The sequence below is a fragment of the Protobothrops mucrosquamatus genome, unplaced genomic scaffold, assembly GCF_001527695.2.
Source record: "Protobothrops mucrosquamatus isolate PMUCROS unplaced genomic scaffold, P.Mucros_1.0 scaffold49, whole genome shotgun sequence".
Classification (NCBI taxonomy): domain Eukaryota; kingdom Metazoa; phylum Chordata; class Lepidosauria; order Squamata; family Viperidae; genus Protobothrops; species Protobothrops mucrosquamatus.
In genome coordinates, this window is record NW_015386431.1 from 1152531 (window position 1) to 1168646 (window position 16116).

Genomic DNA, 16116 nt, shown 5'->3' on the forward strand with positions numbered 1-16116 from the left:
ATGCCAGTCCGGATTTACTTGATGCCTTGCCAATAAACCGAGAGCTGACTGTCACTCGACTCGTGTCTTACTGCCTGCGCGATCTAACAGGAATAAATGCTAAAAAGCATGAAATCATAAATAAAATTGATTTACTTTATTTATTTTAAATATTAAATATTTATTTTAAGTAAATAAAAGAGATATGCGTCTATGAAACTAAGAGAAAGAAGAAGAATGAAATAGGTATGAATTAAGATAGCCTGATCTTCTACAGAGGAATTAAATAGTACATAAGAAAGTGAAGGTATATATTTAAATTCTGAAAATAAGGACTAAAAAGTTTCAAAAATAGTGAATTAGTGCAGTCTTGTGTCTGCATATCAAAGTAAGAATTCATATGTTGGTGACAGTTGCATACCATGCTGCAATGGACTGCAATAATGAAATAATCAGAAATGAGTTTTGCAGAAAACTATGGGGTATTCTGAATCCATGCAATTGGAAGTGAGGCAGGGAAAGGGGAATTATTCTGTAACTGTGGGAGAACAAGAGAGTGCAGAACAAATGATTGGGCCATTTGGAAACCCAAAAATGAATCAGCAATAGTCTGGACTGGAATTCTGATAGAGAAGTCAGAGAATTAATGAAGTGGGACATACCATTTTTGATCATATCACGAGAGGATCTTGGAAAAGATAAACAAGGAAAATAAGAAAAGAAATGAAAGAAACAAGGATGAGAGTAGAATTGATGCAGAAAGAGAAAATATAAATCTCATATGAAAATAGCTTAATTTCTCAGTGGAAAAAAGAAAATATGAGAAAACTGTATGCTAAAGAAGGGCATGGAGTTAAGGTAACATTTGAAACATATTTAAAATTTGATTTGATTTGAAACATTTGAACATATGAAAAATGATGCTTGAATGATGTAAAAGACCTACAAGCTAAAAAAAATAAGAGATTGATTGCTGCAAAACATGAGGATGACAGAAAGATATTGTATAACATGTATAGTGAGGAAAAAGATATTTGTAAAGAATGTAAACTAAGAAAGCAAAGAATAATTAAAATTAAAAGTTTAATTATTATTTTTAAAAGAAGATGTAGAGCATGGGTGTCAAATTTGCCATGTCGCGTGACGTGTCGCGATGTATTGCGACTCTTTTTGCATTGCGGCAATGGGGTAGGCGCAGCTTCGGTATGATGAAACTGGCCCGTAGGCCGGCAGTTTGACACCCCTGATATAGAGCAATTTTGAAGGAAATGTAACAAACCTCCAGCAAAGTAAATGGAATTTAAAATAAAAGAAATGAAATGATAGGCTGAAATTCAAGTTAGAGAATGCTGGCAAGAGTACATTAGAAATTTTCATGGGAAAGATGCTAATTATGTCAGACAAGAATTGAGACAATGCTATAAATGTTACCATCCAACAAAAAATATATATAAAAAGGAAGGCACTGTTGCTATGACAACAGTATAGATGGTGTGACTGACAATATATTAAAGCAAGGATATGATTTACCTATAGTTGTATGCCTCTTTTAAAGGGTGTGAAGACTCCATATGTGCCTAATAATTGGAAGAATGCTACTATTATCCCCCTTTACAGAACAAATTTGGAAGACTGAATGCTAAAACTGAAAAAGGATAAATTTGTTAGGTGTGCCTTGGAAGTGTTTGGCAGAATTGTGAACAAAAAAATAATGCAAGACATGACAATGAGCAAAACCTGGGAAGCGCAAAGCAACTTTATGGCAGACAGGGCAGATTTTTGATCTTCAGCAGATCATTGAAAAATGAGTGACACTTGACTCATAGAACATTCTTCATGGATATGGAGATAAAGAATAGTTGCTGAATATAAAAGCAGTATGTGACAGAAGTAAAACATGCAAAAGAATAAATGCAATCCTTAATTAATTGGAATTAAGCAAATGATGCACTGATTGGCTAATGTAATTATGGATAAATTTAGTAGAAATGCATATGATTAGAGTGGTCGGGTTTTGGCAAGGGAGGTAGTTGGGCACACAAGCATGCATGAATAGCTGGGGACCTTTTTTATGCAGATGTTGCTTTGTTGTTAGCAGAGAACCCAAAGGATTTGCAGCAAATTTTAAATAGATTGCATGATCCATCATCAAAGAATGTGCATAAAAAAGTAATGTCTCAAATACCAAGGGTTGTGGTATCTCATAAGGAAATAAAGTGAATTACTAAAGATCAGTAAAAAATAAATAGTGAAAATTTAATAATTCTGAATGTGTGTGATAAATTTTTTATTAAAAATAAGAAATTGATGGGAAAATGTAAACATCTGTGAATGCTGGACAGAAGAAGCATGTAATATTAACTGTGTTAAGGATTGAGTGGTTCTTGAAAGAAGCAGAAATAGCTGTGTATAAGATGTTTTTGGGACCACTTTGTTATATGGAAGTAAATGTTGAATAAATCAGGACAAAACTTCAGTATGTTAAATGCAGTAGGAATGTATTATTTAAAAAATATGTGTTGCTGAATTAACATAAAATAAATATAGTTTGGTAGTTTCACACCAAAGTACACCAGTGTCCCAATTACTTTTACATAAAACAGACAGTCTAGAAATGGAAAAACAAACATAGTTTAAATACTGAAAAGTCATTTTTAAACCTCATATTACTAATCTGTTTGATATCTCATTCAGTTTAGCACCCAAGGGAAGATCTGAATTTGCCAATTCTTAGGGCCACTTCTGAAAGTTGCCATTAAATTGGAACTGGACAAGTACAGTTCCTGAGTTCTACAGTGCAGTGTGATTTGGGGTAGTTCTTAGACCTTGCTGATTAGCTTATTATATGAAATGATTAAGTTAATTTCTTCGTGCTATAGGTAGATTGTGGAAACTTTGCTTTGGATTGTCAAAATATGACTGAGCAGTTAAGCACATGTGCATACTAAAGTTTTGAATAATCATGGATGCACCTAAAGAAAGGGCCATTGTGGATTTCTTTAGAAATCTAACATCAGAGGACAATGTGGATATTATCTTATCAACCCCAGCTCTAAATATAATTATGCTTTCAAAAAGCATTTTTCTAAGTTAAAAGACTATGTAATCAGCTATTATTGTAAAACTGAAAACCATTTAACACTATTCATGTTAACAGTTAAGATGTGATTAATAATTCAAACTATTTCTATGTATGTTGAGCCCTGATTTTATATACATTTATTCCTCCTAGATTTCCAAGTTGCTGAACCATTGGCTCAGAGCACTAAAAACCCATCATTTCCCTTTAATCCTGTAAACTATAGTTCACAGAATTTTCTTGGCAGTGGCAATACAATGATTTCCATCAGAAATGTTACACAAAGCAACTATAAGGCTATGGGCAAATTCAGTCTTAACCAGAATTTATTTGAAGTGACAGAAAAAAACTGGATTCCTACAACTTCCCATCATTTCTCTAGCACTACAAAAGAGGTAAGATAATTTATTCACTGGAAAAGCTTTCCTTTCCTCAACTATATCTTGAAATAAAAAAGAAACAATAAGATCATAATCCAGAATATTGTTCTGATTCTGAATAAATAGCTCATTGAGTCTGTTAACTGATGTTGATGTACATGTTACTTGATTGCAATACAATGTTATCATCCACAAGTTGTTAGGAGTTTCCAGAGGCTCTTGCCCTATAGATAACTGGATGTAAGACTCTCTGATTGAAGTTGGGCTCTAGGGAACAGATTCTATTGTACATCCCTGCTGCTCAACATCATCCCTGCCTGAGCTGCTGATTTCATTGCTGAGCTGGTGAGTTAGACCCAAGGCTTATGGTTCTTGAGGACTTTGATCTGCCACCCAGAAACATTGAATCTAGGACATATCAGGAGTTCATGGTCATGGCACTGACCCAGATCATCAAAAACTTTATGCATCCTGGAGGCCACACATTAGATCTGTTGTTTTTGTCTCAGTGCAGTTGAGATGTGATCTGGTCTTGAAGGATATTTTTATTACTGTGGTCAGATCACTTTCTAATTGCTTTGCAGCTTGGTGGAAAGTGGGACAGAGTCTGCTAAATCAGCTAGTAACTGCTGATCCTGGCTGGGAATCAGAGGGAACTTGGGGTCTCCATGAGGGTTTAATGGGTGGTTCAGCTGAGACCCTCTTTGCAGTCAGAAATGAATGAGTAGCTGTCTTAAACTAGATTGCCCCTATGTAGCCTCTCTTCCTCTGCAGCAACTGGGACATCCCTTGGCTTTTTCAGAAAACCTGAGGAAAAATAGTTTGGCTTCGTTCTCTGTTATTTGTTCTTGTATTCTTCTTTTAATAAGTGGATTTTTAGTTGTAAGCTGACAAAATCATAAATTAAACCTATAAATCAACCTATAAATTAAATAAATAAATGCACAAATATTGTGGGTGTTGACCTGGATCCTTATTTTGCTTATAGCCATCACTGATAGCCCTAGAGCGATAATAATGATCGTAGAGAATTATTGAGATAAATTGAATTGTACTGCTCATTTCATTTACCCAGCCAAGATTTGGTCATAGGTTTCTCATGTGTCATTTCAATATCAAACTGGAGCTATTTTGAACTGTATGAGAACAATGACAGCTGCTCCATTTGGCAACTCAGAAAGACGACTCAAAAAATTGGGTAAGCTTGTAATAGAATTCATTCTTCTACCACTGCTCAAACACTACTGTGTTAGAAATCCAGCATTAACCTATTAGCACTGTTTGGGGGGAAAATATTGTGGTAAAGGTACAGTTATAAGTCTCAGGTGTTAATGCAAGACAAGACTTCTCCATATACATGGATTTTGGAGAGAGGTAGCTGACATAGGCGCTGACATGCAGCATATTCAAAAGCATAACTGGGTGAAGGAGTGAGTGAAATAAGAATCTGTTCCAGTTGTTTGCTTTGCTCTCAGTCTAGATGGCTGTTCATAGAATAGAAAGGCTATGGATCTTCTGCATGGTCCAAATCTTTCTAATTCCATTTCAACCATGTTCCCCTATTGCCATAAGAGCATTAATGATAGACCAGCAAAGGCATTGGGCATTTTCAGATCAGTTAAGAGGTGGTTTGTGAGATGGATCTTCAACTACAGAATTATCTTTCCATTGACAAAGAGAAAGAACTATGCCATTTTTAGAATTTAAAAGATTGCTAAAAATGTAGTCATTGCCATATTGATTTTTAATTATATTTTATCCTTAAACTCGATTACCAATAGAGTGAAAATGTTATTTTTAAAAATGGAATTAAAGAGCAGCCTGGAAGTTGCAAACCATTAGCCAACTATCTCAGCAACATAAAGCTACTGTAATTCTAACTTTTATAATGTTCTTCAGTTAAACTTCTTGAAGAAACCTGATAATACAATTTCATTCACACTTGACCAGAAGCAAATTAAATGGAATTGTGTTGAATTTATTTCTGAATATTCATGAATAAGGGCATTTAAGACTGCGTTATTACTAATGAAGAATCGCTATGGACACTTACTCTCAGCCACTGATTTCACCTCACTAACCTTGTGCTTCCTGCCACTGTGGGAATGTTCTCCTGGCTTCAGTAGAAAAGGAAATGGGACGAAGGTTCATCCAGCTGGCCAGTAGAAGAGTGAAAAAATGGTACCCCAGCCATGGTTCCACCCTTCTATTCTCATTTCCTCATTTCCATTTTCTTTCAGTAGGAAAAAAGCGATTGCATTGGCAGAACAACAAAGCCTTTTTTCTGGATACTCCTGAAGCATTTTGGAGGGCAGGGGAATCAAGACAACAGACCACTTCAGGAAGGAGAGGGGAAATCCCAGGAGTGATGAGATAGGATGAGGTTTCACCAAGATGAACCTACCCATCCTGCAGCTCTGAAGGAAATGCTACATAATACTGCCCTCTCAATATTTCCTCTGGATTCATAACAAAAATGATGAATCCAGCTTCCCAAGCTATATAGTATCTTGCAAATATGGAATCAACCCCTAAAGAATGAGGACAGTGGGTCCCCCTGTGGGAAATAGTATGTCTTCAGATTTTAGAATGCTATGACAATAGAGAAGGATGGATTGATTGATTGATTCCTATAATCGCCCAACTAAACAAGACACTCTGGGTGGCATATATCATAAAAACATAAACAGTTAAAAGGTGCAAAATAAACATATATACTCACCATGCATATATGCCATTCTCAACCTGCTAGATTTTAATCTAGCTAAGAAATGGGGTCCCAAACACACTCAGGGCCCCAGGCCCAGGCCCATAACCACCCCTTTACAGCCTCATGAAAGGTCAACAGGTTCAGGGTCATCCTAATCTCTGAAAGGAGAATGTTTTAGCAGGCAGGGCCTATGACAGAAAACACACGGCTCCTAGTCCCCATTAGCCAACATTCCTTGGCTGATGGGACCTGTAACATGCCCAACTGCTAGACTGAATTGAATGGATGGGGAGGGACGAGCAGAGGTTGAATGGCTAGCTAGTGAATTTAATTACCTCATTAAACACTCTGCCTTTCACTGATTTCTTAAAGTGGCAAAGTCAGTTTACATTTAATCTCACAGCTCCACCTTCTTCTTTAATGAAGATAATCCCAACCCTAATTATACTCAGAATAGTGTACTTCTGTAATGGTCTTGCCAAGGCAAGTGAGAATCTGGCTTAGCTAACACTGAGCTCACAGATGACCAGTCCAGGATATATCTTTAGGTCAAACTGGCATGCACCCCTGGGTCAAAACTTATTTTGAAATTCTGTATGATTGAGGCAGATTTAAGTATCTAAACAGTAAATGAATATCTTAACTTTTACAGGCCCTGGACAAAATGTTTAATCTTTTTGAACATATTTATTTTAAAGCATTTCTATTGGGAGGTTTTTCCATAAGGCTGATATGCTACTGAACCCTACTGAAAGTAGTGCCTTTAAGCCTTGGCCATCTCTCAAAAGTGGGAAACTTCCCCATTCAGTGATTATCTACTACCATGACCAGTGCAATCTTATAATATAATGTCCTATGTTGCAGCATTGTTTTAGGAACCCTGTCCATCTCCCAGGCACTTAAATGGCCCAACCTTCAACCTACTGCTAATAGGTAGGTTGGGACCTGATGGTGTCTTCATAGCTGGTTCAGGTGAAAGAGGTGTTAGAAGCCAAGGGTGGTGGCCATAGCTCCACTGGTTTTGCTGCCATTATGGCCACAGTCTAGCAATCACTACAACTTATCTTCCCAACAGCACTGTTGTCCCAGCTGCCAGTTCTCTCCAGTTGTCTGACCATTTTGTCACCCAAAATCTGGGTAACCTTCTCCAAAAGCCCAGCGGGTTTTAGTTCACTGGCTAAGAGTCTTGTTCGTCTTTTTTGTTTTGCCTTGTTAACACTAATTCCTACTTAAGTTATATATTCCCTCTTCCAATCATCCATCTTATACACTCTTTGAATTGACCACTCTCACTAATGCTATTTTAGAAGTTTCAGGATAAATAGTAAAATAAAAACCAGGGGAATTATATGAAAATGGTGAATGCTTTTCTCTCTACACCAGCCTCCTTCTCTGCAGACCTTCTCTATACATCAAACATATTGTTTTTCAATTGCCAGCCTGTTTATGCCACTATTGGTATATAGCATAATACTGTTAGGAAGCAAGAAATTTGATAGAATTATGGCTTGTCCAGAAAATGCTAGTTTTATCAATCTGTCCTAGTCAGCCTGGTATCCTATTAAAGACAGAGATGAGGGAGTTCTTCCCAGGAAGGACCAAATTTGCTATTCAAGTCTATCTATTCCCCTAGTATCCACAAAATTGGAAGTAGCAAAGTTACACCATCTCATAAAAGGAAGCCCATAGGCCTCCTCTAACGTCCTGGGAACTTTAACACGCTCAAAAAGCAAGTGGACAGATATCACTATTATCCAGTTTTTGAGAATTATTTGGTTTGATGCAAAACATCTTCTGCATTGCTCAGTACATAGGCTGTTTGCTGAATAGTCTGAAGATGCTATCTATGTCTTGAAAGGAGGCTCATAGGAATATTTCAAAATAGTATTGTGGTGGAATCCCTGGAAGTACCAAGCTGAAACATGCTGGGATTAATGATGTGTAAAAGTTCTATTTACATTCCATGTTTCCCCTCAATGAAGCAGCCACAGGCATTTTAATTCTTTCCCAGTAATGGCTATGGATCATTTTTAATCTGAGTTTAAAAATATAAACTGTCTTTAATTTAATTTAAGTTTGCATATAATTATAAATTCAGATGGAATTCTGACCTCTTCAAATCTCAGGGCTCCAATTCAAACTGAATCAGCACTAATGCACAAAGGTTATTTGGGAGGTGAGAATTCAAGCAAAGAACCCCAAAAGAATGGCTCAGACTTGGAGAACGTATCTTAAAAATAAGCAATTAGGTACAATAGGATGAAAAAATATTGAAGCAAGGCATTTATACCTTGATGAGATTTGACTTGCTGACAACTCACAGGAAAATAGATTTTGCTATCATGAAAATTAATTTAAAAAGTATTCGGGTTTTTTAATTTTTGTAAAAATGAAATTGAGGAATGGTAAATTTAAAGGAAACCTTATATATCAAGACAACAGGAGTGATTTCACAACTTTTGAATAAACTTTTAAGGATGTATATAAATGCATAAGGATGTATATAAAGGGTTCTCTACAGACTTGTTCTGAATGATTTTATGAGCTGCGGAAGCTTGTTCTAGTACAATCAACCTTGTCAATTTTAAATCAACTTGTGGGCTTCAACTTACAGAATTCCCCAAGATTGGACACACCATTGTGGCACTTGGAAGTCCCCTGTTTATAAGCTGAAATAAACAATAGTTCCAAGTAGAAGTTAGAATGTGAAATCCTGCAGGGATTCCTTTTCTCTTTTTATTTTTACAAACAAAAAGTTATTCCTTTTTTCAGAGTTAAAAATAATTTGTTAACGCCATTTTCCAAGAACAAAACCATTTATTTCTTTTAATTATCTATATTTCTAATGGAAATATATTGGGGGCAGAATAATGATCACTTTAAATGCAGATGCTGATGGAAGAAAAAAGTAAAATAAATTGTCCATGTTATTTTTTTTCTTTTTCCACAGAACTGATTATTGCTGAACATAAGGTTCTGCTTGATATGATATTCATATGGGAATGGCTATATTAATTGAGAGGAAGAAAAGTAACTGCTTTAGGCTGGTTACTGATTTACTCCACTAAGATAACAAAAAGGAAATTTGCAATTCCTGTCTTTTTTAAAACAAACAAACAAAAAAAAAAGCTACAAGGCTTTGTTAGGGAAAAATGACTATTATCTCAGCTCTGAAGGGCATTATATACTTATAGCCAAGTTTTGCCAAGGCTGCTGTTTGGGGGTTAACTACCTCCTTTGCCTCGACACCCATAATTTGGAGTTGCGATCTATGTTAGGAAATTATTCTGAGCACATTAATGGATGTGCTCAAAACGAGACGCCAAAGACTGGGAAAGCGGAGAGGCCAAGTGACTCGGACAAGGCGAGCTAAAACCGAGTGAAGAGTCTGGAAGTTGAAACATGGCAACTGGACTTTTTCTTTTTGGTCTGAAAGGTTTCGCCGCTTAGCCAAGTAGCTTCTCCAGTCTGTGAAACCAAGAGGTTTACATAGGACATTCCAAGGGGAGGAGAAACGCCTGAAGGAAATCATCCCCCTTCCATCCAGTGTCAGAAATAGCCCTGGGAAAGAAGTCCCAGACGAGGGAGGGAAGGAGGAAGGAAGGAAAAAGGGAGGGGTGGAATTGCTTGCGGCGGCGAAGGAGGAGGAGGAGGAAAGGGGGGCGGTGATAGGACGGGTAGGTAAGAGCGGGGGAGAGCGCCCCGGGCTCCGGGAGCAACGGAGATCCAGGGTGGGAAGGGGAAGTTCGGGCGCGGAGGCAAAGCTCTCCGCCCGTGGACGACGGAGGAGAGCAGCTAGGCTTCCCGAAGCAGACGCCGAGGTCCAAGGCGCCTGGCGAGGGCCGGGTGAGAATGGCACCTTCCACGCCGCGCCTGCAATCCGCCGCGGGGTACAGTCCTAGCCCGGCCGGCGGAAAACTTCCCCGGAGCCTCCGGAGAGCCTGCAAGAGTCAAGCTGGCCACTAGAGGGCCGCCGTGGGCTGCTGCGTCTCTCGACCCCGAGGGCACCGGGGAAGCCACCAGCCGCCGGCGGCGGGGCAAAAGGAGGTTCCTCGCCCCCAGCCTTGCAGATCCAAACGGATGGCAAGGCTGAGATGCGGAGCGGGAGGCTCTTGGTGGATTCTTGCGCTGGCCCTTCTCAAGGTGGGTGACAGGCACTCGCGCGGGGGAGAGGGGGGCTCGCCAGGTAGGGCGCTCATCCCCCTTGCCTCCTTGCTCCCCTCCTCCCACTCGGGCTCTTTCTTCTCCTATCAGTTCTCGCTAACGTTCCCATGACTTTGCCCTCCGCATCAGCCTTACCCTAACAGGCGAGCTGAAGTTTCCCGCTTGGAAACTCTTCGCACCGAAGGCGACCTTTCAAAATCTAGTGACTGAGTACTGAGTCATTATTTCGCGAAGACCACGGCTCCCACAGAATAACAGAGTTGGAAGGGACCTTGGAAGTCTTCCAGTCTGCCCCCTGCCCACCTTCCCCTTCGTCTGCAGCATCGGGGACCCTAAAGTGAGAAGTGAGATTTTTGTCCTGGCGGCAAAAATCCGGGTGATCGGGAAGATGCAACAACTCCTCTTAGGTTTGGCTGTATTTTACAGCTCTTGTGTTACAAGTTACTCACACCTGCCTGCACACACATGCGTGCTCTCACACACCAAGAAGAAGTGGCAGTTCTATTCCATAGTTTGAATTTTAGTTTTTTGTGGGTTTTTCTGGATTAATTAAGGTACAGGTATCCTGAAAAATATTTCAGGATGATTGTGTTGAAAATGCAACAAATGCAACAACCTTAGAGTTTGCCCAGTTCTCATAAGTAAGAGTAAATAAAAAAAGAAAGCATTTACTCCTAAATGCCCTATGCTGTTTTTGATTGTTCTCTAGAGTGGTCTAGCTGCTCCAGTCAAATGCACCATCAACCAGACAGAATGGAAGGTCTCCAGCCAGTCGGTTTATCTCAGATGGAACAGTTTGGGCAACCCCTGTAATTTCAGCGTAATCTGCAGCTCCAGCAAGGTTTTATCCAGGGATTGCCAAGCCATCCAGAAGGACAATGGTTCCTATGTATGCAACTTCAGTGGCTTGGAAGCTGGGACTTTGTACTCGATCAGGATTGTTTCTCTCTCTGATGGAGAAACTAGCAATATCACTCTGCAAACAGGTACAGCTTGGCTGATCATTTGGGGGATAATTAGAAACTGAGGGAGGATCTTTCCTGTTCTATTTTCATCCTGATGCTAATCCTAAATTTGTAGAGATTATTATGTAACATGAAATTAATGTGAAAGTTTCCTTAAACAGCATCTTTTCACTCTTAGCTTGGTCACTGATTTCATGAGGTAGATGACATGAAATGATATTATTTGAAATCTCTAAACACAAATCTCTTGTATAACTAGATGATACTTTAACTGTGTATCTCTATTCTTATTTACAAATTAAAAGTTCCTAATTGCTATAGCTGTTAACTTTTTGCTAAGCATATTTCCTTTCATCAGACTTTGGGAATCTTTTCAATTATATTAGTCTTGCCCAGTACTTATCAGCTTTCCCCAAAATTGTTGCCCACTAGATATGTTTAGCTATAATTACCAGCATCTCCAGCCAGGATGGTCATTCTGGATTGGGGTTAGTGAGATATCAAGTTGGGGAATGGCTATCTGGTTATGGATTTGCACAGGAAATGTTGATGATGTTTGTTCATGAGTATATCTGATTTCACCCTAATAGCCATATTAAAATAACTCTGAAAAGATATTGCCTCCTTGCCTAAAGTACTTAATTCAAATCACTTATAAAATTCATGTAACCATATAAAGTAGCAAAAAGGGATAAGTGATCTAAATCTATTTTTTAAAGTCTGCAATAGTAATGTCTATTAATTTTAATATGGGCACAAAACAATTTACAATGTTTTTATAAGAGGATTTTATATATTCCACTATATCTGTATATTATACAATCCAATATATCTATATATTAAGCTCACAATGTAAGCATTAAAATAACATTCTGTATATGTGTAGACAGATTAATAACATAAATATTGCACATATGTCTCAAAATATAAGTAACAAATTGTACATTTCTTCTGATTCTAAGTTGACTACAAGATCAATAGGAGATCTGTCTCTATCCATAGAGAACATCTCTTCTTTATTTAGTATCAGGAAATCTTTGTTCCTTTTCTGATGAAGAGAGAGAGAGAAGGGCAACTAGGGATAGAGAGAAAGATGGTGAGGTAGATAATCAGCAGAAAAGAAAACAATACAGTAGTAAAAGATAGGAACTTTCACTACCTAAACACAGTGTTTGTGTGTGTATGTGTAGCAAAGTTTTCATTTCCTGTCTTTCCTAACAATACATTTACAAAATGATTTACACCTAAATTAATATTTCAATTTGCCTTTTTCCATCTAGCATACTAGAAATTATTTTAATACACTTGTATTTATAGTTCCACCACATGACAATTTTTAAAAAAAACTAAGCTCTATATTATAGATTTGAAGCAGTCTGACTGTGTATATACAATAGCATTAATCAACATGTTTTTCTTTCATGTCAGTTATGTGGAAAAATAAAGATTCTATACTGAAAAAAATCTGTATTGTAATAGTGGCGAATATCTGTATTATTAAATTTTAAACGAACAAATACCGAATGCAAGATAAAAATTGAACTAAGAGAAATGTCATGAAAGCATAGTGAATTTCTTTAAAAATCATTAAACAGAAGTTAAAATTAAAAGTTAACCAAGCTGATTTCTTCTATACATTTTCTTTTGCTTGCTAGAATATGTGTAGCAAACTGTAAAATATCTTTATAGAAATATTTGATTTCCATGATATATCGCTTTTGGGCACTTGCCAGTCAAGAAGTTTTTCAACAATGCAAATGGTTTTTAAGTGTTTGCTTCCAGACCAGAATTTCAGGCCAGGCACTTCCCAAACTCATTGTTCCTTTGTTCTAGCGGATGTCCAAAGGACTGAGTGTTTTGTGTTCTGAGCTAGATAGATTAGATAAAGACTGAATTTCTGAACTTCGCCTTCTAGGCACGCAATCTTTTAATTTGCTTTAAGAGCTGTATCCCACCTCTAATTTGTCATTTCCAGACCTGTTTATATTAAGAGCAATCCAGGATAAGAAGCTCTTTAAAATTCCCTACCTTCCATTGAGAGATGAACCTAGGAAAGCACTTTCTTGTGATTAGACCAGTTTTTCTCAACCTTGGCAACTTTAAGCTGTGTGGACTTCAGCGCCCAGAATTCCCCAGCCAACACATGGTTGTCCCAAATTGGCAGCATTGGTCAGAATCTTGGGCAGGCAATCTTGAATCCTTATTCAGAGTAGCAGAGATAAAACTCGGAGCTTTTCTGCATTCTGCTGTTGACTTGAATATGTGGCTTAAAGTGGGCATAAATCCTGAACAGGTTAACTCTGAGACTTTTCCATCCTGAAAGTTCAGAGCTGGTAGCAAATAATTAAAAACATAAAAAATTTTATCAACTGTTTCTTCCATATCTCGCTACTATCTGATAACTACCATATTCCTCTAGTGACAAAATTCCAGAATCATATTTAGAGTTTTATAAATAATATAGAATGCCAGAAGATTATTATAGTATTCTTCATCTATAGGTTCCAAAATTCAAAATATTTTATTTCCTCACTCTCTTAAAGTGGTTAGTCTACTGTTTAGGCTGTAACTCTCACAAAGGACAAAGCTGAGGATAGGTTTGGAAACTGAAGAATGCATGACCTCTTAAAAAAAAACTTTAAAAAAGTTTATCTTATGGGAGAAAAAAGTAGATTGAGAGGTAACTCTGTTGGTCACCTCTCTTATCAAAACAAGATTCAGTCAGAATTTTAAATATTGCTGTTATGCCATTTAAAAAGGAAAAATAAAAAAGTTGTGTGAGAAACTAGTAACTTCAAAAGTTACTAGTTCAGGTAGAAAAATTAATAGTCTAATTTTAGGCAATTTTCACTTAGGAGCTAAGGTGATATATATAAAACGTCCTTCTACTTTCCCCCTGTTAGATAGATTGAGTTGAGTCCCAAGACTGAGGATGTCCCTAATTCTGTGTCTCTTTTTGCTGACTGTGGAAACAGATATCCTCAAGGAGAGTCTGTGGCTTACTGTCTTGCGTTGCAGCAGTTCCACCACAAGGCTTAGCTATCAAGTTATGGAACAATGCATTGTTTTAGTAAGTATAAATCTAGGAGAAAAAGTTATATCCAGAAAGAGTATATAATGAGGAGAACACAATACAAGGATGAGATCAGATTGGCAGGCTAGAGAGCGAGCTTGCTTCTTTGATGAATTTTGCTAGCCATATCCAGTGAGCAGCACATGCATCTCTCCGGAAGGGTTTTAATCTGGGTAGTTGAAAAAAGAAAATTCCTACACCCAAAGCAATGTAAGAGGTATCTGGTGGGATTACATATTGGAAACACTCTCTCTGTATTTTGCTATTCAATACAGTATTCTTACTTTGTATAGTGAGGAAGGAAATGGAAAGAAAACACATATTGTAGCTGCCTCTAGGTCAGATTTTTTCAACTAAGATATTTCAGAAAGCATTTAAATAAGTTTGGTAAGGGTTTGGTTCCTAACCAATGCAGTACCTGGCAGTTTTCTGTAACAGCATAGAATGTTATTTAGGCTATGATTATCTTGTCACCTTTATATTGTAGTCACTCCCAAAACAATATCTTCTTCCTCCTTTCCCTGGATTGATTGTGTGTCTTTCTTTTACTGTGCAACCTAGCTGAAGAACATGCTCAGGCATAATCCCATCATTTGTATATTATATAGATGATCCTTGATATTGTGCCATCCTTTATTCCTATCAGTTGAAGAGGAAGGCAGGAACAAAATTGTCTTCATTTAACATTTTAATTTAGTTTATAATTAAAATATTGATTTAATTGTAAGTATTTAGATCTATATATGCACAAGCAAAAAGAAATGTCTATTATAGATATGTTTGCAGCCTTTTAATTTTCTTAGGCTGGACAATTTAGCCTTGTCCAAATATCTAATCCCTGCTGGTCTACCTTCTTTATTTGATATGTGGTTGAGCTCAGTTTAGGTCTTGAATAACTGCTATTCATACATTTATCTTATATATAAAAAGTATTCAGACAGTTGATGTGCTTTGAATTATGGGCTTTGCTCATTTGGTTACCACCTTGTTTGCCTTGTTTTTGTTTGTTGAAAACTCATAGATCCGTTGCCCCCTGCAAGATTTGAAATTAAGAAGGACAAAGTTACAACCACCTCTTTACAGGTTTGCTGGAGCCCATCCTTAGGGAAAGTGGATTGGTATGAGCTACAATTACTTAATGACATCAAAAAAGTGGAGGAGATACTAGTTCCTGGAGGCATTTCTAGAAGATATCAGATATTTGCCAATCTCATCCCTGGCAATAAATACACCATCACCATGAGAGCAGTTGCTGGAAATAAAAAAAGCTCATCAGTTGACATCAGTGGGTCTACTGGTAAGAATGCGGTTGACAGCAATATTATATTCACCAATATTATTACACTTATGTTCTTAATTTCTCTTCCCCCAAAGAAAAGAAAACAAATGAGAATTCCTTAGATATAAAAGAATTTTGAAATGGTTTGTAAATAGCCATAGACATTTGTGGGGTCTATGGGATGGCAAATGATAAAATATGCATACTGTCATCATTTTGTAAATAAGGTGACTTATGTACTTGCTTCATACATCAGGATGCAAGTGTAGCGGGGACTGCCTGAGAGTACTTGCAGGAGCTTGACTGGGAAGGAAAAGATTGGGACAGCTGCAGTTGGCTTTGGGTGTGGCTGGCGTGAGTGGAAGGAGGAAGGATAGAAAAGGAAAGGAAAGGAGAAGGCCGGTGTGGTTGGAGTTGAGAAGAGAAGGTCTGGAAGCTTATTTTATTTTTCTATCAAGGGTATTTTAAATAGAGGCTAGGTAGAGTG

The 16116-nt window shown here is 37.6% G+C and overlaps 1 protein-coding gene across 1 annotated transcript in view; it reads left to right on the forward strand.

The window, feature by feature from the left end:
* PTPRB (protein tyrosine phosphatase receptor type B) overlaps nt 1-16116 on the forward strand; it is a 74810-nt gene that overhangs the window by 11883 nt on the left and 46811 nt on the right. The window contains exons 3-5 of the mRNA XM_015811794.1: nt 3212-3453; nt 11022-11298; nt 15372-15647. Of these exons, the coding sequence (XP_015667280.1) occupies nt 3212-3453; nt 11022-11298; nt 15372-15647 (795 nt within the window). The remainder of the gene's footprint in view (nt 1-3211; nt 3454-11021; nt 11299-15371; nt 15648-16116) is intronic.